The sequence below is a fragment of the Lissotriton helveticus genome, chromosome 5_1 (assembly GCF_964261635.1).
Source record: "Lissotriton helveticus chromosome 5_1, aLisHel1.1, whole genome shotgun sequence".
Lineage (NCBI taxonomy): Eukaryota > Metazoa > Chordata > Amphibia > Caudata > Salamandridae > Lissotriton > Lissotriton helveticus.
The window spans coordinates 1,557,016,756-1,557,040,440 of NC_136065.1; the positions used below are offsets into that span (position 1 = coordinate 1,557,016,756).

Sequence of the window (23,685 nt, forward strand, 5' to 3'; positions counted from 1 at the left end):
AAAGTAGGGCTTGGTGAGGTATTTCAGATTCGCGTGAACGCTTTTGAAATAGAAAAGCCAACTGTAATGACAGAAACAGAAAAGCCTCGTTATTAGCTGGAGCAGCAGGGTGGGTAGGTCTGTCCTCTCAACAGAACGTGGAGCCCTGCGACCAGAGGCTGAAAGCAGACCCGCTTGCCTGCGTGGGAAGCGCCGTTTGAAGGCGGAGCGGGCTGCACCTAGTGACAGGCGCCAGTTCCGCCCACAACGCTCCTTGGCCCTCCCCGACAGCCTACCTCCGCTGCGACGCCATCTTCCTCTCCGCACCGGCCCAGCAGCTGTCGGACACGGAACGGAAGGGGGCTGCCGTCTGTCCGAGAGCCTGGGGAGCCGCCCGCCACGCTACGAGGAGGGGCCATCTAAGTCCCTCAAAATACTGGAACCCGGCTTCGACGCGGCCGTTTAAGTAACCTACCAAGCAACAAGGAACGGAGCTGCCCTACACCCTTGTCCTATGAGTATGCTGACCTCCGGATTGCTGTGAGTAATTGGGCTCGCGCCTTCGGGACAGTGCGTTCTGGCTCCCCTGCTGTTGGTGACAGTTGGCCTCGCGACCACTGCGGAACTTGAGGAAAAGTCGCCTCGAGCCCCTAAATTAACCAATCGGAAGCAGCGCCCCTCGGAGGTGCCTCGCGTTCGTTTTCCTGAGAAAGGCCTATGGTTTCGCAGAAGGCGCTTTGAGGTCGCCTGAGCATGGAGGGCACTCGTTTAAGCGCCTTGTTCGTCCTCTCTCCCGAAACGCCCCAGTGCCCGGCTGGGCCACAGCAAAATGCCGAAGTTCCAGGCTGTCGGGTCTGAGGCGTGCCGGCTTGGGCGGGCTCCGAGAGGTGACGGGATGGATGGCCCCAGCACTTCTCCCGGGCGCCCTGGGGCTTGGTTCCGCTCTCTGGCCCGACTTTTTCGGCCGTTACCCGCCTTGCTGCTGCGGTTGTTGCTTGGTCTGCCCGCCCGCTGGTTGCAGCTGGTCGCCCTAGCCTGGGGGGCCCTGCTGGGCAGGGACCGGTTGCTGCTGCAGGCTGAGGAGGAGGAGAACGAGTGGCAGGAGATGCTTCAGGCCTTGGGCGGAGGTGGGAAGCACTCTCAGGGGCTCTACATGGGCTCGGACCCTCTGCTGTGGGAGTCCGGGGGTAAGGGCATGTCAGCAGATGTCTTGGAGGGGCTTCCTTCCGAGCTTCTGGAAGGGATCCCCACTGAACTTCTGGCGGGGCTACCCGCCGAGTTGATGCACCGTCACCTGAAGATGATCGGGGCCGATGAGGGACCGCTACAGATCCAGACCTTCCCCGGTTTCGGCCTAGTGTCCTGTATGCTGGGGGCGCATTGGACAGAGTATCAGGCATGCGGTAAGGACACGGGTGCCTTTTCCAAGGCATACAGCCAGGAAGAGGAATTTAAGGAAGCGGGTTGTGGAAAACAAAGTCCGTGGCAAAGCCTAGACGGAGAGCTGCACACTTCTACTGTTAAACTAGGTTCAGAAACGGCCAAAAAGTGGACAGATGCCACAGAGTTTGTCAGCAGAAGAACCGAGCTCCCCAAATCTTCCAGTAAGTTGTCAGAGTCAATAGAGTGTGTCAATAAAAGGACTCGGCCCCACAGACCTGCCGGCCAGTGGACGGAATCACCAATGATGGCGAATAAACAGGCCGAGCTCCACGAATCCAGCAGCATAACAGACCCCATGACATATGCCAACCAGAAGTTACAGCCCGCCGTGACTGCTTGGGAACAGCGCCTTCTAGATGCTAGAGACCAAACACAGTCTAACATAGGCGTTTCTGAAATCAGTGGGGTAGACCCTCCTGTCCTGCTTACCGAGTTCCAGCCATCTTGCTCTGATCATGTCCCACTGTCCCTTGTAACACAATATGAAACCCCTGCCCAGGCTGTGACCGAAAGCCCTGGATCTCTGACCTCCGACTGTGACGCCACAAAGCAGGCGATCCCAGAGCTGCAGCTGATCCGCATGAAGCGCCTGGACTTCCTGCAGCAACTCAGTAAGTTCGACCAGCTTCCAACCCCTGACCAGGACCACGGCTACTGCAGCTTGGAGGAGAACTTGTTGTTTCAGCAGTCCACCAGCACACACATTTCTAGCGACCCATCTCTGCCCTCGCAGCATCAGGACCACGACACACCCACTTGTACTAAATCTCATCCCTGTTATGATACTTGGGTCCCCTACGCTTTCAAAGCATCTCAAGCCTGTCCGCACCAGTACCCAAATACCTCTGCGGACGAAAGCAATTGTCAGAGATTGGTGGACACACGTGAGTCCTTGAACGTGTCTGGCCAATTGTATACACAACTAGCTGCTAACCACGATGGTGATGGGATAGATTCTGACATTGAAGAGGATCTGCCTGTACCAGTGAGACCGGTTTGTAGCAACAAGTTGATTGATTATATTTTAGGAGCTGGCTCCAGTGACGAGGAGAGTTCTGATTCTGATGGCGACTGGGATGATGAAGAGGGTGATGATGGTTTTGGTAGTGAAGGCAGCCTCTCAGTCCCCGAGGACTCTGGGGATCTGCTTATTTGGAAATCGTTTTGCAGCCAGGACCCTTACAACCCACAGAACTTTACAGCCTCTATTGAAACGGCTCAAAAGTCTAAGGAAGAGCCAGCTGTAGAAAGGAGTGACTTGTCAGATTCCTCTGACTCGGAGGAGTCTTCCTGGGGGGAAAGCAGCCCAGGGTCTGCTTGCTGCACCTCCGACGATGATGATAGTGCATCAGAGTGCAGTGCAGACGAGGAAGAGAACTTGAAACTTTGGAACTCTTTTAATAATTCAGATGACCCCTATAACCCTCTACATTTTAAAGCTTCATTTCAGACTATACCAAGTACCAAGCCGGTGGGATGTACGGACAAAAGTTTTAAGCTGGATACCACCGGCCCCCACTCATGTGGTGTATTGCCCTTTCAAGTGCAGCCTAATGAACTCATTGGTGTCGGCCTTGGCGACCCTGCAAATTCCTACCCCAGCTGTGGAGTAAGCCTCAAGAAAACCAAGCAAAAAAAGGTATATTTCACGCTTTTTGCTGTATGTGATAGCCATTAACCAAACTGTGTTTACCGCGGTGTGCTGTGAATTTTATGCTTTTAAGGACGGCGGGTGCTTCGCTGTGCCCCTGCCACAGTCTATTCCTGGAGGGTCCAGACACCTTTCCAGCCACTGTCAGTGCTCTCCGACACATGCTGGCACGTAGTTTCGCATGACTAGGCTGGCGACTGTCTCCGAGAGTAACCATCAATCCGTAGAATATTTATTTTTAAGTCCTGACTGGGTGACCATGGAGGAAGGTGAGGCACGAATGGCTACATTATATTAAAGTCTTCGATCAGAGATATTGTCCCACTGCCCCGCTCAACAGTTTGTAACAGATTAAGGAGAATATAGTGAAATATGGTATCTTTAGAATATGATTTGCATGGTCCATCCAGATTACAGCCATCATGACCGATTCAGAAGGGCCATTTTGAGAATACTGTAGGCCTAGGTTTTTAACAGTACGCTGTTTATCACGATATCTGGTCGAGCGTAGGTGGATAGCTGGCCGTCCTTGCATATTATGTCCACTTCCGACACTATTAAGAAGTGTCCTTTGTAAGCATTTTTTTTTTTAGCTCAGCGTTGGAGTACTGACTGCGAGGGCATACTGTATGAAGGGGGGTGAGTTTGCATGTAAAGAGATGGGCTGACTAGCGAGAGAGGGAGAGATCTCGCGAGGCTGGGACTGCTGAAAGACAGGCCGGGCATGGGTTGGGTCACAGGGATGTCCGATGATCTTTGCAGTGCGCATCGCTATTCACTTATGGCGGCCATTCATTTCCCATTTGCCAGATAGGCAGTCCACTCTGCGTTGTAAGTGCTGCGCCATAAAATGGGTTTCTCTGCCACGTTAAGACCGGTAATGTAGCACCGAGTATCCTCTTAAGCATGACCTGGGTTAGGGCAAATATTATTTGTGGCGAGGAGTTATTATCAAGATTAGTCAGTTAACACTAGTAACAGCAGCAAGTTTCATAACCCGCTTCTGCCTTGTCTGTTAGCTGTTGTCATGGTTCCATGTGATAACGTACTTCAGGAATCTGTCTAATTGGCAAATGATTTTACAACACTGCTGATACACCATATTACTTTACTGGAGTAGTGAGCCATATGGTAATATTTTAACGTATGCGCCTGCTGGACTTAAATGATTTGTATGCGCATCCGCCCATTTTCAGTTGTAATATGTATTTCTGTGCCTGTACCCACACAGTGCACAAGCTGTAAAAATTCATAGGTTTGTTAACCTACTACTATGTGTAGGGCTACAAACAAAAGCAGGACTGTTTTTTCATGGCATCTTCCAAATGCTTTCTAGAAGTAGGCTTCCCCAGGCTGATTTACAACGGGTTCAGAATGCTGCGGCGAGGGCGATTGTTGGTTTGCCCAGATTCTGCTCAGTGACAGGTGTCATTCGCTCCCTACACTGGCTTCCGGTTAGGAAGCGCATCCTCTTCAAGGTCTTGTGCCTTGCTTTTAAAATCTTGAGAGGTACAGGCCCGGAAATCCTGTCGAGTTGTCTGTCTTTTTATGTCCCTGCCCGTAGCCTCCGCTCTCAATGTCTGGCCCTTGCGGTGGTTCCCAGATTCAGGCTCAGCCGCATGGGAGGCCGCTCGTTTAGGGTAATGGCTGCGTCAGCATGGAACTCCCTGCCTGTTGAAATCCGCTTGCTGGAGGACCTTCTGACCTTTCGGAGGGCTATAAAAACCTTCTTGTTTTAGCTGTTTCTTAGTTTCTGTTCTTAGCCTCTCGTTGTGTTACGGGCTACCTTGTCTCTGCGCCAGGACGCTCCTTGGCTGGAGTATCTGTGCGCACAATAAATAGTCGTAACATAACATAACATTTAGTTTCGTTTAGGGCTGCAGTTATTACCTGTGAGAATCTAGGTCATCAAGGAGCAAGTGCACCTGCTTTAGTCTCCTGCTTCATCCAATGGCCTGGGGCTTCTTTATCAAGCTGCTTAGCGCATGCGCTGAAGTAGTTCACTCAGTTAATACAGTGTGCAGTGAGCAAAGGAGTCAGCAGACTAGTTCTTGAAGCCTTCTTTTTACCATGTACATCGAAGGAGTGTGGATTTTAATTAGTTAACCTTTGGTTAGCCATACCGGCAATGATTTTTCACAATAGGCTAAGATCTCCAGACAACAATGTCTTTAACTTGTGCAACTTTTACAATCGGGATTTGATGTTACTATTCTCTGGATGTAGCAAGTGTCTGTCAATAGTGCGATCATTACGTTCCAATGGGCAATTTCCCATTTGAGCATGCTATTTCTTTGGTAACAAAGCGATACCAAAGGGGATGATGGCTGGAGTTTTGAGCAAATCACTCACCCCCAGTCAACTTATCTGGGTTTAATCCATTATTATTCTTTAGCTCACTCCACCACCCCAGTTCAGACATGGCCATATGCAAATCAGTCTGACCCTGTGGCTCATGGGAACAGTCCAGCCGGAGCTGTCAAGCCATGTCTTACCTGGACCAGAAACAAGCATCTTGGGACCGGTTTCTGGCTAATCAGCCAGGCTAGCTTGAATCCAGTGACAAAGTGAGCAAGGGACCCGCGTCTGGACTGTTCCCATGGGGCACAGGGTCAAAACTGATTTGCATTTGGCTGGATTCAAACTGGAATGGCATGGTGAGCAAAAAACACAATGGATTTAGGCCCATTTCTCTGTACTGGGGTGAATGTATGACATTGTTCTGCATTCAGACCATCAACTGTTGTTTTTGCATTTGTCACCCCGAGTGGGACGGCTATGCTCAGACATGAGCCCGTGCTCTGCATGCCACTGGAATTAAGCTATCCCGGCGGATGAGGGCTGAAAGCCTGGAACCGGTCCTAGGATGGTTGTTTCCAGTCCCGGGAGGACCTGGATTGGCAGTTCGGGCTGGCCTGTTCCCATGTGCCACAGAGTCAAGACTGATTTGCATATGGCTGGGTTCAAACTGGAATGGCATGATGAGCAAAAAAACGATGGATTTACGCCCAGAACTCTGTACTGGGGTGAATGTATGACATTGTTCTGCATTCTGTCCATCAACTATTGTTTTTGTATTTCTTTGGTAACTGCAGTATGGGAACTGACATCTGCAACTGTGATGTGCACTGGGCAAGTGGTTTGCTGTCAAGTGTGTAAGTTAAGACCCACCCACCATGTGTACCAGTTGTCCATGAAAACAGTTTGCTTTTGAGACTTGAGAATGCTGTGCATTATCCAAAACATTGCAGCACAAACTTGCACCCCATGTTTCCTTCAATGGGAAAGTTAGGGTGTTCAGTGGCAGCATAGTTCTAGGGCTTCAAAGGCCTAATGGTGTGAGGTAACTTGTTTTAGAAAACATTTCTTGTTATGCCTTTAAATAGTGAAAGTTGTTCGCTGTTGTCAGGTAACTGCACAGCAGCGAGCACTGAGCCACTGTTGTAGTCTGTCTGCACTACATTTTATGGTATCCAATATACTCTAGGGAAGTGGGAGAGGCCCAGTCAAACGTTCCTTTTAAGGTGGGTTAGTAGTGGCCATGCTTGTTTCAGTCTAAATAATTCGCATCATTTGTGAGACCACGTAAAAGCATTCTAGTCTATCTCTTGAGCTGCCTCTTGAAAGAAGTTGCGTGTGTCCTGCAGATGTTAACTAATTTTTAGGCTAACTATATTCTAAGCTCTAGAAGAGAGGCATAATGCCTTTGGATTAGGCCTGGGCGTAAAACTACGCTATGCTCGCGTAGTTTGCGCAGCTTTTCGAGTTGCACAGTGCAAACACGCTTAGCGTAGCAGGCATTTTTTTGCTTGCTCGCGGTCCTCCACGTAACATCAAGTTGTCGATCGCGAGCAAGGAAGAACCTCCCGGCTAGATTCTTAACGCGAGAGGTCAGGTTTCCCATTGCGAGTGGTCGTGTATGCTTACGATGAGAAATTACCAGTCCGCGTTGAGTACTGCCACTCAAGTACACTTCTACTCAAGCGGCAGAAAACGACCGCTTGCACTGTGCAAGATGCCGTTTGCAAAGATTGGACAGTGCCGGGTGCTTTTCCTCACTGTGCAATCATTGCAAACAGCAGTGCCTACCGCACTACACAGTTCGTGTACTGCTACGTGTAACTCGCGTAGTGCACTTCGCGTAGCTACGTGTAGCGCCACTACGCGAACTACGCCCAGGGTTACTTTGGATTCCTGATTCACCTTTTTGTTGCTGGTGTGGGCCTGGTATGTGATGTATCCAAATTCCTGCCCTTAGCAGGAGGCATTTCTTTGAGGATGAACAAGTGGGATTGTATTTGGGATAGAGGTAGTAACAAGCTTTGTTAAAAACATTAGTTTTGCCTATGTGATAAATAATAAGCAGTTTTTTGTTGTGAGTTGTAGCTTGGTAAGCAGTTGTGCATTTTAAGTTACTGAAATGTATTGTGCTGGACATAGTGTGTCTGGAATGGCCAATAATTTGGCTGGGGCAAAACATGCCCTCTCCCATGAGGAATAGGATACTACTTATTAACCCATTTACCTTTGTAAGAAAGATAGAATACAGGCAGTAGAAAGACCACCTTCACTGACAGAAGTTTGAGTAATTAAGGTTTGCAATGAGTAATCAGACTAACCTTTTGGGAGTAAGCAGGCCTGATTGCTTTCAATACCTCCTGCATGAGCAGTATAGTTAGTTGAGCCTGCAGGTGATACAACGTCTGCTCCATATCTAGATTCAGATGGTTCCATTAGTAGCATAGGTGACGTATTATACACTTCAACTTTTTTCTTGGCCATTAACACTGCTTTCCTGAACTGTAAATGGCTGCTTGTCACAGATCACTTATTGGCGCAGCCATTAAATAGCTGGACACATTTTTTTTTACATCCCTTGGTCCTCGAATGGGTTAAATGAAAGGTTGTATGCTTAACGATAGTTTGTTTCTTACCTTAAAGAGAACATGCATAATTCCGATTGTTTATGAAAGGTGTCCTTTCGTGGAATAATGTGGTAATCATTTTTAGGTCGAGCTTAGTGGAGCGCGTGCGCTGCACTAGGAAATTGGCCTCTTGGAATCACTTCATCTTGTCTAGAAGCTCGTGCATGTGGTGCTCACACGCTATTAGCCTTTGCGTCTGGCTTTAGCACGCAATTGGCCAAAGGCAAGTGGATGTCCCAGCTTTTTGGGAAATGTTTACTCCCAGAGCGGTTTGCTCTCGGGAGCCAGCAGCGGCACGCAGGCTGCAATCTGTTTTGGGTCAGGTTTCAGCCTTTGACTCCGCTTCTTCATTTCAGAGGCTTCCCTGGGAACGCGCAAGCATTTAAGCATGTCTGAACTCCGTTACTGAGAGCAGCCCCACACTAGCTCGAGCTTCGGCCTCTGGGCCCCCCAGGGAGATTTTCTCTGGTACTTTTACCTTCCTGCTTGGGTGCCAGACCCGCCTGATTAACATTAAAAATCACGGCGCGTGCTCCCATAATGATATACCCCGCAACTTGAGAACAGAGGCAGCGCCCGACTCGCGCATCGTTAGGTGGTTGTCGCCATGGCAACAGTCCATCTTTGGATCCTAATCGTCCACTCGCGTTGAGGTCCTGCCTCCCCTGACATCCCCATGCCAATTCACGCTCCTCACAATAGGAGCCCCGTGCCACTCTCTCCCAAGGGTTAACGGGACTCAACTTTACTCTAAATTTTTGCTTTTGTTACCTAAAGCCGCATAACATAATTGCCCCGTTCCCATAACAACTTGTGCGTTTTGTGGGGAGGGGGCCAGACCAGCCCACTTGCTATTTCTAATTTCCTTGTGTCTTGTGGCCTGCAAGGTGGGCACTAGATCCGAGGTTCGCTAACCACAGTGAAAAAGGCATTTGGCCTTGCAGCGTGAGTCTCGCTTCTTCAAGCGCGCTTTGTGATCCTCTACACGTCTTTGGTGACATGGCCCTATTGAAAGTCACTGGTCATTGATTGGAGAACGGTAATCTGGGCTCTCGTGAGCGGGACTCGACATAGAGGAAAAAATGCTACTAACAAATGATGCAAACTTGGAAGCAAGCGGGAACCTTTTACCCCTTGGGGGTCACTGCTTCACTAACAAAAAAAAACCTTGCCAGACCTTAGCACTAGTGCTTCATTTGTATAAACAAACAGTGAACGGGCCAGACTTTTTGTTAGGATCCCGACGCCAGTGCTGATGTATGAGAGGTTTGTCGAGCACCCAGACGGCCCGTCCTTAATGCCGTCCCGTGCCTCTTCCTTCCAACACCCACTGGTCCCTGTCTCTTAATCTCATTCTTGGAGGTGCTTTCTCACTCTTGTTCCCTCCCTTTCTAGTTATGTTCCATTCTTTCTTTGCCTCTTTATGTTCTGCCTTTCTCTCTCGTACCCTGGACAGGGTTTTAAGTGGAATAAAAAAAGGAAGGGGGTCCCTAAAAGGAGTGGGGCCAACATAATTAGGGCATGGCTTAAACACATAAACTATATTTCTGTGCTTGCCATAGTGTTAACTCCGACCGATGGTTTGGTTGCTCTGAGTTTTATTATATCCAGAAATATAACACAACTGATATAGACCCCTAAAACCACACAGAACTATTGGCGTTGTCAATGGGTATTAGCTGTTTAAGATATGTGAGTAGCAACCATAATTCTGTTCTTAATAATATTAAGTCATTCAATTCTGAAACTGAGATTGTGAATTAAACATTACTGCAGCGTGTGTAGACTGGGAGCTGTCTCCAGAGGGTCTCAATCACTCATGTGGTCTTTCTGTTAGACATGTACGTCCTCTCCACATCTCCTCCATCTGCACATCTTGCACCTCATCTCTTTCCTCCTCACCACCCTCTTTTCACTTATCCCTGAATGCACTTCTCTCATCTCCTTTGTCACCCCACCACTCGCCTGTAAGCACTGCATTGTCTTTTTCTATTGCTTGTCAATATTTTCATAGCTGTGTACCTCTTTGACACACGTTTTCTCACTCACGATTACAACTGAGATACAAGACAGTTGCTCTGAGCACTCCTTAGAGAGGCCAAGGATTGGATGAGCATGTACTCTGGGCACGTTTTTGACCCACTGACAATCACTCGCACTGCCTTCAGCCTCAAATCCAGAGCTCTCCATCGTGGCCCGTTATAACACCTGACGGTGACTCTGTTCAAAGTATGCACTACCCCAGAATAGTATGCTGCACTAAAAACATATAGAAACCCAACATCCTGGAAAATAGTTAACACTTCAAGAATTCAAAATTAAGTAGACCTGTAGAATATAAACCAAAACTAAATCACTGGTGTGGATTGACAAAACGTTTCTTACATTCTTTGTCAGAAATTAATTAGTATTTTGATGGCCAAGTTAAGGACATAAACCTACCATTGAATCATGGATGAAAAAGATTGTCATGAAACTAAACAGAAACAAAACTTGCTGCACTTATCATCCCCACTAAGTGCACCTTTTACTTCTCGCCTGACTCTCCTCTTGGTCAGTCCGTCACCACCTGCACCAGGTTCAGCCCTGTCCATCTTACCTCGGAAGGTTCAGCATGTTGTGACCACATTATATACAACGAATACCCGCGCTACCCGCGCTGGTTTCATGCTATGGTTTTAATGTATCGAAGTTGCAGCGCTCATGTGGCTATTGGCTATGTTGAGTGTGGGCATGCTAATAGGGATGCTACATGGCTAAACTTATATGGTCCCAAAGTCGAGACCTATTGGCTATGCCAATGCTTGTTTTTCTTGAGAGCTTGGAGCACGCGTCTATTATATACAAAACATTCAGGTGGGAAGGGAACACCTCAAGGCTCAAACCAGTTTGATGTGTCCTTCAGTACAACAGCGCCTGATTCTTTAACAAGTCTGGTACTTCACTACAGTCTGCTGCTCTTCCTGTTTGTTTTTTCCCTGCTAACTCTGTACTTTTCCCACTCCCATCAAACGTCAGTGGGAATATTGTTTAATTACATATCAAGACCTGCAAATTCCAGTCTCCACCTTTCCCACTTTCAGCAGCTTATTAACATTGTGTTTACACCACTGGACGCAAAACAGGACATTTTAAGACCCGGAAAAAAAACTGATGGGAAAATACGTGCCCCCATGTTTTCACGGGCAGTGTACGGTACGGGAGGGGACCATCGAATGGCACCGGAGAGGGGAAGCAACGAGGTGGGACCTGCGAAAGGCTGTACAACCATATAGAGTGAAGGGGTCGAGCCAAAGTAGGCTTTATTTTATTTTATTTTTTTACTGAGTTTTATATAGCGCGAACTAGACGCGCCCTGATACCTGATTCAGTTCGGTTTACATAGCACCAGTTACGTTACATGAGGACACGCATTCATTTTAGGCACGGGGAGATTAAGTGATTTGCCCAGAATCACAGGAGGTTTTTGGCGTCGTTACCGAGACTCAAACCCAGATCCGAGGTCGAGCGCCCTAGCCATTAGGCCAACTCCTCTCCCCTAAGGCATTGAATGTGTATGATCAAGCCAGAGGATCTGGCTCTCTGCTGTCCCCAAAACAACAATAAACTCTGTGCAACAATCAAATTAAAGAAGGTCCACCCATCAAAGCAACGAGGGGTGGCTGTGAATGAGTACTTGGGCCACGGGATCCTGATAAGAGAAAAACACAGGAAAAGAACACCTACAACCAATAGAAAGGAGGAAAAGAAAAATGACAAGTAGACGGACCAATAAGATGGGAAGGTGGGATGTAATCCCCTTTTAAGATATATTTAATACAATTGATTTCACAAGCTCAGCATAAGCGAAACCTAAAAATAAAGGAAATTAAGTGAAACGGGGTGGGGTTATGACCAAAAATGGGAATTATAAATTACTTTCCCGTTAACTGAACGTCTGCTTAGGGACCCTTTTTTAAATTGCCTATATTCATATATAATGTGGAACAGAAATCCTTAATGATTTCACTTTTTTTTTGTGTGCTTGTCTTTGAAAAAGCCTAATCTTTTCTCACAAGTATGGCTTCAACTCATCAGTTGGCTACTATGCCTTTAGGAAAGGATGTCTATGCACAACATTTTCTCAGTATTTCAATCTCTTACCTTATACCTAATTGTGGTCTCTTTATCTCAAACTGCTTTATCCTAATACAATAACCAGTAAGTAACATTCACCTCACGCGCCTACTTCCAGGGCCTAAACTATACTAGTGAAATCTGTTGGTCACCAAATACTTGTTTCCTTGCATGGACTCGTCAAGGCCATGTAATTTAACGAAGTAGTGAAATCATTGAGTTTACTCATTTTTATTTTACTTTCTTAGCGATCTTGTTCCCCATTTTCTACTTTTGCTTAGAGAAAGATACAGCAGGTGGTGATATAGAAGCATATGTAATGAAATTGAATCTATTAATGCTATTTATTCTTAGTTGAGGCATCAGGGTATCACTTGAATTGCAAAAGCTCCACTTCCCTTCGAGTGCTTAATACATCTGAAGTATACATTGATGGTGGGGTTCTGGTTTTTGGTCTTAGTGGGATATGTTCAAATTGTTTGTTTGGGACTGCTGGGTGTAGTGTGACTGCCCTACTCTTTGAGACCAGACATTTTCACAAAAGTCCTTCATTGCAGATAAAGGCCAAAAAGAAAATCCAGTTAGCTAAGTTTAATTCTATGTCCACCTCAATCATAAGTTTCTTGCATTTAGTTCTGTATTGCGCAGTCCAGATTTCAGCTTCTTTCAAAGCCATTATTTATACATTTGTTTGCCATGGATGAAAGTGCACAAAATAATAATAGTGGTATTTGTAAAGCGCAAACAGCTACCTCAAACCGAGGTGTCCCGGTGCTATGTGGAAGTCAGGTGTGTAGACTGGGACCTAGGAGCTAATCTTGACTGAAGAGCCAGGTCTTCAAGATCTTTCTGAACTCAGGTTCTGTGTCCACCATGCGCAAATGCTGTGGTAAGGAATTTCATAGCATGGCTGTCCTAACTGTGAAGCACCTTCCTCCCCTTTGGGCCTTTGCTAAGTGAGGAATGTAAAGTAGGTGCTGGGAATTAGATCTCATCGTTCGATTAAGTTGGTAAGGGCGAAGCCTGTGTCTGAGGTATCTCAGTCGTTTGTTGCTCATGGCCCGAAAAGCTAAGGTCAGGGACTTGTATTCTATTTGTTTCGCAGCCGGGAGCCAATGAATGAGCCTGATCTGCGGGGAGATGTGATGACGGAATGGCACCCATCGTATAAGTCTTTCTGCCGCATTTTGAACCATCTGCAGTCTGTGAATCGGGTACATCGGTAGTCCCAGGTACAGACTGTTTGCATAGTCCAGCTGGGATGTACCTAGAACCAACTTACCTGATATATATTTCAGCTAGCTGTTCATAGCACTGAATAGAAGGGTTGCTGCAAGACCTTTGGCAAAGATTATGGCATTAGTAACCCATGCAACCCAGCTACAAAGGCACTAGTTGAGCAGATGAGTCTTGCTAGTCCCATCAGTAACCCCATTGAATCTTGGCCTGCAGTGACTCTTGCTAGTTGGAAATCATTGGTGAAATCAATATTTCCACCTGCAGCGGGTCAGTTCCCTCAGTAACAATTAAAATATGTTGAGTAAAAACACTGAATGACTTTCACTGGAAATTATTTAGATGGTGATGTAGTATTTTTGTCCTGAAAATGCATTAGCAAGTCTTTTTCTTTTTTACTTCTCCCCTACCAGATAGTTTTAGCTGTCTGGTTGCAGAGGACCTCTTGTGAACTGTTCTAAAACCTAATGAGCTTAGAAGCCTACCCATGGTTGGCTTTCTCACTTATTTCCGTGCTTCTTCGGTGGCATTCTTTTATCTTCTTGTGTTTATCCTTAACCCTGGAGCAGAACCTCTTTATCGTTCTTTTAACTGGATGACCTGTATCCTTCCACTTCTCACTTTTAGAGATCTACTTCTTTTTTTGGTAAGAGTACATGCGTTTTCCAGCTCTCTACCTCTCTCCCTGTGTTGCACTCTCCCTTGTGTGATGCTTTTCCACACATTTGCTGGGGGAAGTAGACCACAATAGCGCGAGCTACAAAACTCATGCACGTTCATAGTGCTGAATAAAAAAGAAGAGTATTTGACTGAATGTTGGGCAGTGAAAAAGACTCAAGATGCGCATTAAAAGGGACGATAAAGAATCTATGTTTAAGGGGAGGTACAAACAGGAGTAAAGAAAGCAATTGAGAGAAACAAGAAAACCAACCAATGGAAAGCAATGAGTGGGTTCTATGTTAATGGATAGAATGATCAAATTCGTTGCTTGTAATTACTGTGGGTCACGTTTATCCTTCATTTGTTTTGCTTACTGCACACCCCAGACAGCAGCCAACTTTCTGCAAATCAGGTTTTGGTCTGCCCCAGGTGTAACAGTCGCTTTGCTGTATAAACTTTTTATTTAAAAAAACAGTAGAAGGGCTGTTTTGTCTGTACCAATGCTTAAGCGTGGGTTACCTGTAAAGGATGCATTTGTGATTCCTCTTCTAAAAATGTCGCTATTTTGTTCAATTTACACAGAAGGGTGGTGCCATGGACCCTGTTAAAATCAGCATTGAAGCCTATGAAATTGAGTTACCTTTTTTTTCTGGCCTTAAATTGCTGATTAATAGAAGGCACGTCTAATTTTTCATTAGTATGTTTTAACTATTTGGCCGTTAATGCGTCCTTGACCCATCTTGTAGGCACGAGTTTTAACAGCAACTCTAATCTGAAGCAAAAATGTTTTGAAAGTAGACTGAACCACAAAACACACACTCATGCTTAATTTCCACCATTTCATCTGAATCAGGATAGTTACAAGGTTTTTTTTCTGTTTGTATCGTAGTCCTTGGAAGCACAAACCTTTACTTTGAACATAGACAGAAACTGTTTGGCATTTGTCAAAAAGGATGAGATCCTATACCTTCTGAATAGAACTTCTGGGCAGATCACTGCAGGGTAGCGCAATGACCTCCTAATTGAAATTTGGAGTGGAACGCCTGAAAGACTTATCTTGGAAATGCAACACTATCCAAAAAACAAGCACGTTTTTATGCCTGTCCTAAAACTGAAGTCTAAACTAGGATTTCTCTAAACTGATAAAGTGTTTCTCGTGTTATAAAGGTGTTCTTACTGCAGTACTGGATGCTTTTTGGGAAAATTGCATGTAACAAATTGTATATTAAATCACAAATGTAAGTTGTGATGCACATGTTGCATTGCCGAAACAAAGTGGAGGGGGGCAGGTTTGGAGGGGTGCATAATCGGCTAGCATTTAGTTACTATTGTTTTTTCCAATCATTAAACTGTATGAGAGGTATACATATTTTTTTCTAGTAGGCCAACCCTGGTTGGGGTTACATTATAGCTGATGTCACATAACCTGGTAATTATGCCGATGGGGAATGCATCAGACTGATGTAAAAGGATGAAACTGATTCTCTGCAGTGGGACTGGGCGGGCTGATGTAACATGAACACATGCAAATAATTCCATAGGGATTCGAATAGAAAAAAACGCAGGCATGGTTTTATGCGGTTGTTACTTCTACTCTAGGACGGCAGTTGAACTAGAGCAATAATTGTATCCAAACTAGTGAGGGTGGGGCGGACAACCTCCCTAATTTAGATAGTAAAACTTCCTGTTTAGTTTAGCTTGGGATGTCATGTTTTCAGATTCTCCCCATATTAAACGTCATGCATAGTGTGTAATAAATGCAACATTTCGGGGAGGAGCGGGATGTAGTTGATTTTACTTTATTTTTGTAAAGCGCAGCGTATGCCAAAGGTGTTTTGGCACTAGGCGTCTTCTGTCAAGTCATTTACAACAACAGTGGTAAGCTAATATGGAAGAGCAAAACGCCAGGTTTTCTGCTGCGTTCTGAAAATCGGTAAGTTGGATTGGCCTCGCAAGTGCTTTGGAATGATTCAAGAGCTTGTAAGTGTGGCAGGCAAAACGTCTTACCACCCCAAGAGACTTTACAAAGTCTCTACAACACCACGTTCCTAGTTGCACATCGTAAATGCCTATTTGGTACATGCCAAGAGGAGACTCTTTTGAGGTAGTCTGGGCCCGTCAGGTTAAGAGCGTTGTGAGCCGTACAAAGTGCTTTACAAGCTAAATTGCTTACATTATTAACTTTTTTATTCGAAACTTACCCATCAGACTGCAGATCTGAACCAAGATCAACATAAGAAAATACATACCAAGAACCTGAGCTGTGATGAAGCTATTTGTAGCAGCAGCAGTGGTTTGTTCTTATGTACTACATGAACCAGCTTACATTTTCTGAAACGAGGACCTGTGAAAATGCTAACCATAGCAGCTTTCATCAACCTGCTATGTGCTGCTAAGAATGCTCCGCAAAATCATTCCCCTTCTTCCTTTTGAAGCGAGAAGAATAATGGTCCAGGCCCTTATATTGTCCCGGCTGGACTATGGAAATGTTTTGTATCTAGGAGCCCCGCAGGCTACAGTAAACAATCTGCAAGTGGTCCAGAATAGCGCAGCAAGGATGCTTCTACAGGTCCCAAGGTGGCAGTCTGCAAGTCCAGCTCTCCGACAACTTCACTGGCTACCCATGGCTGCCAGAATACAATTTAAGGCTATGTGCATTGCACATAAAGCCATGTGGAAAACTGGCCCCGCAATCCATCATCCATAAGTCCAGCTCTCCGACAGCTTCACTGGCTACCCATGGCTGCCAGAATACAATTTAAGGCTATGTGCATTGCACATAAAGCCATGTGGAAAACTGGCCCCGCAATCCATCATCCATTACTAACACCTTATATGATGCCGAGAGCTTTACGCTCTAGCTCCCTGCATCTTGCCGCTCCCAAGAAAATGAGGAAGGCAAGATGGGGAGGACGCTCCTTCGCATTCACTGCGGCTAAATTGTGGAACTCTCTTCCTCAAGCTTTGCGAGAGAACCGCAATCTGTTGACTTTTCGCAAGCTTCTAAAAACACACCTGTTTGGATTGCCCTTTTAAGTGGTGAAATCTGTTGTGCTCTGCTTCTTCTTCCTTAAGCGCTACGAGGCCTCCTGGTAGCTAGGCGCTATAGAAATACTTTTTCATTCATTCATCTACATCATGCACCACGCTTCTGTCAGTACACGTCTTCTGGATTCAAGTATCCACCGATCTCCCTGTGCTATTTCCACAGGCTCTCCTAAATTCAAACTAGAGCGGTTGGTACTGAGACACTCACAGCTCTTTAAAAGTAGTTTTAGCCAACTTATTTTTGTTGGAGAGGTGACTGTTTTTTCGCCTTTCTCTGTTAAACGATTGTGCCTTGGATTAGTGCACATTCCTTATTAACGTCACCTGTGATCCTTCCTATGCTGACAAAAGGAGGGTCATTAACTTGATAAAAACATATCAAGACTATTCTGTTTAAGTGTGCTCTTCAAAGTGATGACCGAATAGGCGTTGAGCTGGTACTGAAGCAGTCTGTTTGTTTCCAATGCCAATAATTAAACTCTAGTGGTCTATGGTTGGATCATCTCGGTAAAATACCTTAATAGCTTAATGCGCCTGCTGTGGAGATTGGAGTATAATCTTCAAATCACATTCTGTTGGAAAGATTTGTGTTTGTACTGCAGATGCAAGTTAAAATCTCAGCAAGATCAATAAGGGCTACTTAACCCACTGTGCATGTTACATAACCTGCTGGTCATAGGTTCCAACACTGGTTGGGTGACTCCGGATTACAGTGCCTGCTGCAAAGGTCTGGGTGTTTTACTGGTTGCAAACCACTTGTATGTAAGGACATGTGATGAGTAATGTCCCTGTAGTGGTGATATGCAGGTCACTGCATTTCAGATTCGTAACCCAACAGGATTAGATCAATTTTTGCACCTAGGTAAAGGTCACAATTATGACATGGTCTTTCTGCTCTCGAGTTTCGGTTCTTTTCTAGTCCGCCGCACTTTAAAATGGAGAGGTGGATGCCTGTGAATTTAACCTGTTCACCATTCCATTGCCTCAATCTCTAGCAATTGTGGCGCTTATAAGTGGAATGTTTAATTTTCCAAAATATGTGTAGCGCCATTTCCTTATCCGTTGGCTTCCTCACTGAAACAAAAGGGATGGAGGCATTTTACTGTTTCCAAGCCTAAACAATTGGCCACCACCCACCCCACATGGAAACATGCATGTTAATTTTGTAAAGCACGTAGGACTGACATATTGAAAAACTGGAGGGCTTTGGGAATCTTACCCACCCCAGTCTCTATTGAACCCAGTTCTGTGCTTGCAGTTACTAAGTAAACGAGGAGCAAGCTCGCTCGCACTGTTTGCCTACATCTTTAATTACCTTCGGAAACCTCCTGTATCGATCTTTGACCTTTCCTGTCTCTCAAAATTGACCAGGCACTATATAAACTGATGTTAGACAAAACTTTTTGCTAAGAAACTTAGCCCCTTCGCCGCTGGCCGGATTCCCCCGCTGTGCTGGGGGGGCGGCGGGCGTGTACAGTGCCCCCATGCTCATGACCAGGTCAGCTCGTCATGAGCCATGGCGCTCCGGTGCTCATGACGAGCTGAGCTCGTCATGACCGTGCCCGTTCCAATGGAACGTTCAGCAGAGCAGGGGAATCAGCCCAGCGTGCGAGCATTCCAAGTAACGGGCGCGGTCTTGATGAGCTCAGCTCGTCATGAGCGCCGTAGCTCATGACGAGCTGACCTCGTCATGAGCGCTGAAGAGGTTAATAATGGTGTGTTTGTTCTGTTGCCCATTGTTGAAGCAAATGCTGTGGAAGGTATTGACCGTTATGTGAATCCATAGAGTAGAGATTGGATGAAACTATGATAGGCCAACAGGACTGCCTGCTTTGAAAGTAAAATTGAGGCTGAAGTTCGCAGAGCCTGAGATGAAGAAAGAAAAGTGGTTTTGGTGATCTTTGTGCGGTTTTCAATTTTGTCAGTTGCTCTGTTGCCTTCACCTCTAAACCTACATGCCTCACTCTTCTCTTCTCCGCATTCCCCGAAATAGATACAGGAAATATGTCGGGACTGCCCACGTTCAAGGCTAATTCTTGTGGACTACTCTGCCACCACACCTGAGACTTGAAGATGTTTCCTGAATTCAGGAAATCTGTGGAAAGTCACCTCTTCACCTATGCCTTTGGCTAACCCCCTCTGTTACGGGTTTTGTGACTTATTATTCTTGACACTACATTGTCACTATCCTCGTACTCTTTGCCAGTCAGATGCCCAAAACAGGCAAAAGAGGAGGTCGTTCGGAACGTTTAAGGCTTTCGCATTGTTCATCTGCCTACAAGAAGGGCTTCTGTCATGAGTCTCATTTGATATTTCACTTACTGTTTTTATCTTCCTCCTTGTATCGTAGGTGCTTTTGGAATGCCCTAGGTGGTAGGCAGTGCGTTACTTAAACCTACAAATATGTAAACCTCATGTTTGTTTGCCCAAAAGTAAATTGAAAACTTTGCAAACTTTTGATGGCAGAAATTTATGACGTTGCAAAAGAAGAAATAAAAACTTTGTACACCCTTAGTCCTCAGCACATTTTCCTACACTCTCTTCCGATGGTCAAAATACTGATTATTTAGATTCCTTACCTAGAAACCTAACAGAGCTAACGTGTAAGTTAGAGCAAGATCACAAAATATAATGATGGACGGAGTGTTGAAAGTTTTCAAACACTCGCCCCTATTCACAGATATGGGTTTAATCCATCGTTATTTTAAAATCAGTCTTGGCCGTACTCCTCATGGTAACAGTCCAACCTGAACTGCCAGGCCATGTCCTCTGGACAAACAAGCGTTCTGGGACCGGTTTCGGGGTATCGCCCCTCATTAGACACTCTAGCTTGAATCCAGCGGTGCAGTGAGCAAGGGACCAATGTCTAGGCATACCCATAGCCACTTAGGGCGCACATCGCAAGCTCTCTAAATAAAATAAAATTAAATGAATCTGCACTGGTTTTGTGGATTCAAGTGCATTACGTCTTTATTAGTTGTGTACATGAAGTATCGGATGCTAGTATACTTTGTGTTGCTCTCCAGCAAAATTGCTTCAGTTAAATATATAGGCTATTTCTTTCAAGAAAGTGACTGCTGAGCAAATCTTTTCGTACCCGTCTGTTTAAAAAAAAAAAAAAAAAAAAAATTTAAACTGTAACAGATTCTGGTTCTTTTCAGGACTATGTTATGGTACACCAGTCAGCTCTTCCAAAGTACATAAAGGAAACTTTGTTATCTCTTTTAACCTATGCGCAAGTAGTCACGCTTTTCTCTTCAGTTAGGGTGGATGGCATTTTGTAAGAAGTGCAAGCGTGGTGTCGGCTAGCTATAACCTCATGCGTTTGAACTGTAGTAAACGATTCCGTCCTAAAAAAAGAAAAACGCCCTGTTGAGCCACATGATAAACATGGGTATCTAACTACATATTTGCCTTTACTAGGATCTTTATTGGCATTAAAAATGTAGCTCTTATGGTCTGGCACATCAAAAAGTATTATTGAGTGTGAATAAGCATTTTTGTGAACACGTGGCATAATACTAGATTTTCAATCATTCTTGTTGCTTGTGCATAACATAAGGTAAATCAGTGCAAAAGGTATACACTGAATACGTACTGGAGAAATTCCACTTTTCTGTGCAGTTGTTGTGATACATTGGTGCTTCTGAAATTGCAGTGGGCTGACATTTTGTATTTTGCTTCATAGGTTACGTTTCTTGATGAAGTTACCGAGCACTACGTAGGCAATGAAGACCGCAAGGGACCGTGGGAAGAGTATGCTCGAGATCGATGCCGGTTTCAGAAACGCATTCAAGAAACTGAGTGTGCCATCGGACACTGTTTTTCTCCTCAACACAGAAGGCAAATGTGGTGTCGAATACAGAAAGAGCTTTGCAGCTGACGCTGGAAACGTCGAACGACTGACTGTTTGCTGTCCTGTGATGCATTGTGCTATGAGAAATGTAGGCTGCAGTTTTAAAGGCATGGAATAAAACAAATCAACATTTAACCACTGAGGCCTTTCAATTGTGATGTGTTATGACCAAAGCAAGCATTGGCAGTGTGCATTAGGATGTACTGTAACTCAATCTGATTAAACCTACCAAAGTTTAGGAGTTAAAAAATCGACCTGCATATTTTTTCACACCATTTCTTTCTAGTTCTAAACATTTGACTGTAAGGTTTGTTCCATTTAACATCTCGATTCAGAAGCTTTTCGGTTTTTTTGTGTGCATTTATCTAAAAGAAGCCAGTGACTATTTCTTCCAGATATCTTTTTATGTAACACTTGCTTAACCTATGTATAAAGCCATAAACCTCGCATCCAGGAAGCAGTAAACCTGACATTGTAGAATTATCTGCTGCCTTTTTGTTTTGTTAAAAGTTCGTCTAGTTTTCAGGATGAACAATCCCGCCCACCATTTCCCTCTCTGATTTGGCAATGTGTTTCCACAGTTGCCTTCATTTTAGTGGGTTGTCTCATCCTACTCCTTGTTAAATCAGATGGTATGTCTTTTTTTAATCATGTAAGTTAGGGGCTGTGGCATAATCTCTGCTTTTTTAACATGCAGTGCTTTGAACACAGCATTGAAAGTTGGTACAGTCCTCGCAGTTTTAGCAACACCCTTTGTTTCTCCTTTTACCTCCCAGCAATTATGATGCAGTTCTTTTAAAAAGGGACAGGTTTATCTTTCAATAATTCAAACTTTTAAGCCCGCTGTTTTAAGACATTTTTTTTCTCCAGTTTTTAGTTCCGTGATTTAATATTGGTACCAGTTATTCCAAATAGTTTGTGAAATTCAGTTCAGCCATTAGCCCCCGAAGTAATTTGATCGGGTTAAATCAGTTTTGGGAAATTTAAAGTCCGGCAATATGTATGCACATTAATATGCACATTATTACACTTTTTGTGCAAAATGCTTTTCTAAGTTCATTTATAGAATGTTGCCTTGGGAAGGCTTTCATGTTAAGTATTTTGTAGTTACACTGCATGCTTAACAAGAAGACACTTTACCAAAATGCATGTTCAAACTGTGTTTATACACCGGTAAGCTAGACAGCCTTTTGCTCATACTACCGTTGATTATTCCCAGAGTGCTATGAGATTTTAAAAGTTTAAGTGGCATCTGTTCTCAGTTTTTTTTGGTGGTACATTAGGATGAAGGTCTGTAGATCTCCAATTTGTTCTAGACACAAGCATGGAGATCGTACAGTTTCCTGCTTCCATAGTGCTGTACCATTTCTGAATTGGTAGAACTTATTTTGTGCCCCTGCCCTCCATTTGTTTCCTCCTCCTTCTCCTGTATTTATTAATAAACAGAACAATAGCAAGTTCTACATTTGCGAAGAAAACCTTGATGTACCACTCAATTATGAATGGATTTTGGGCAGTGTGCTTGAAATTTGCATCACATTTTTGTCAGCCTGAGACTGCAGATGCGTTTGTCTTTTTTTTTTTTTTTTTTTTGTATGCCAATAGCATCTTTGGTTGGGGACTCCAAACAACGGCAAGCATTCAGAGAAGTTCATCATCACTTCTCATGATCGCGTTTAGATCGAATGATTTGTTTTTTTGCAAATATCAGTGATAATATTATGGACTGTTTCAAGATGTGCTGGATTGTGATTCTAAAGCAAGGAAAGATAAGAGGACTTGTCATATATTCTATTTGAAATTTGAGCTTTGTAATTATGAGATTTTATTTTTGTATTCTGGTTGTAGGCCAACAACCTTCATTGCGATCATCCTTTAAAAAAATTACATTGTATCCAATGTATTTGTTTCTATTTAAATAATATATTTCTTTGTTAAAATTATAAATGTGTACATTGTAATAAAAAGATTCACTAATGACTTACCCAAATGCTTTTTGATAGCGTATATTCTAGAGCTATCTTTATAGTTCAGAGGTAGTACTCTGAAACTTGGTGATAGTTCAGTAATTGTGACATACCAATCTTATTTGCTGAGACCAATCTCTGTAAAGTACTGTGGATGGACGACTCCTTGGCGTGAGGAAGCAATTGTTGCTCAAGAGCTGACAGATGAGTGGGTCTTTGAAGATGTCTGCTTTCAACTTAATGAGCATCTTGTTCAATGATACCTAGAAGTCAAATCGTGCCCTAATCTGATTGGTGCAGGTCTAGTTACTAATTTTTTCCCCCAAAATGTTGTTGATAATTAAAAAAAAAAAAAAGAAAGGGGATAGAGGTTGTATAGTGTATTAATGACACCATTGCCCTAGACATCGAGATCTTCCAATGTGTCTTAAGCCTGATCATTATTCTTGGTTATGAGTTTTTGGAATATTCCCCCAGTATTGGCTGAGTGGTATATAAAAGTTCTTTGTGATGTATGATCAGTGGAGCATACCGTTGGTTGAAGGAGTCCATCCAGTTTTTATAGCAAGAGCTAATTGTATAGTGCTCGATACCTGAGAATAGAAATAGCATATTTTAGGTAGAAGGTCTAGAGAGACTGAAGACGGAATAAGAAGGAAAGGTGTGTGTGGAATATAAGAGTAAAGAATAGTGGGAGGATTAGGCAGGTGTAGGTCAGTCGAGGCTCTGTTTTATTTATCTCTTGGGTGTTTTAAAAAAACAAAAAAAATGTAATGGATGGTAGGCTACTTTCAGAGTGTGTTT

The 23,685-nt window shown here is 44.4% G+C and overlaps 1 protein-coding gene across 1 annotated transcript; it reads left to right on the forward strand.

Annotated features, from left to right (window-relative positions):
* On the forward strand, nucleotides 1-22,898 carry LOC144755571 (uncharacterized). The gene is made up of 2 exons (XM_078644645.1): nucleotides 1-3,061; nucleotides 20,747-22,898. Exons 1-2 carry the CDS (start codon nucleotides 809-811, stop codon nucleotides 20,939-20,941), a joined length of 2,448 nt encoding a protein of 815 aa, XP_078500771.1. The 5' UTR covers nucleotides 1-808; the 3' UTR covers nucleotides 20,942-22,898.
* The last annotated feature ends 787 nt before the right edge of the window (nucleotides 22,899-23,685 follow it).

Coding starts and splice junctions, on each gene's coding strand:
- LOC144755571 (XM_078644645.1), top strand. CDS start 809: ATGCCGAAGTTCCAGGCTGTCGGGTCTGAGGCGTGCCGGCTTGGGCGG. Junction 3,062..20,746: donor AGAAAACCAAGCAAAAAAAG/GTATATTTCACG, acceptor TTTGCTTCATAG/GTTACGTTTCTTGATGAAGT.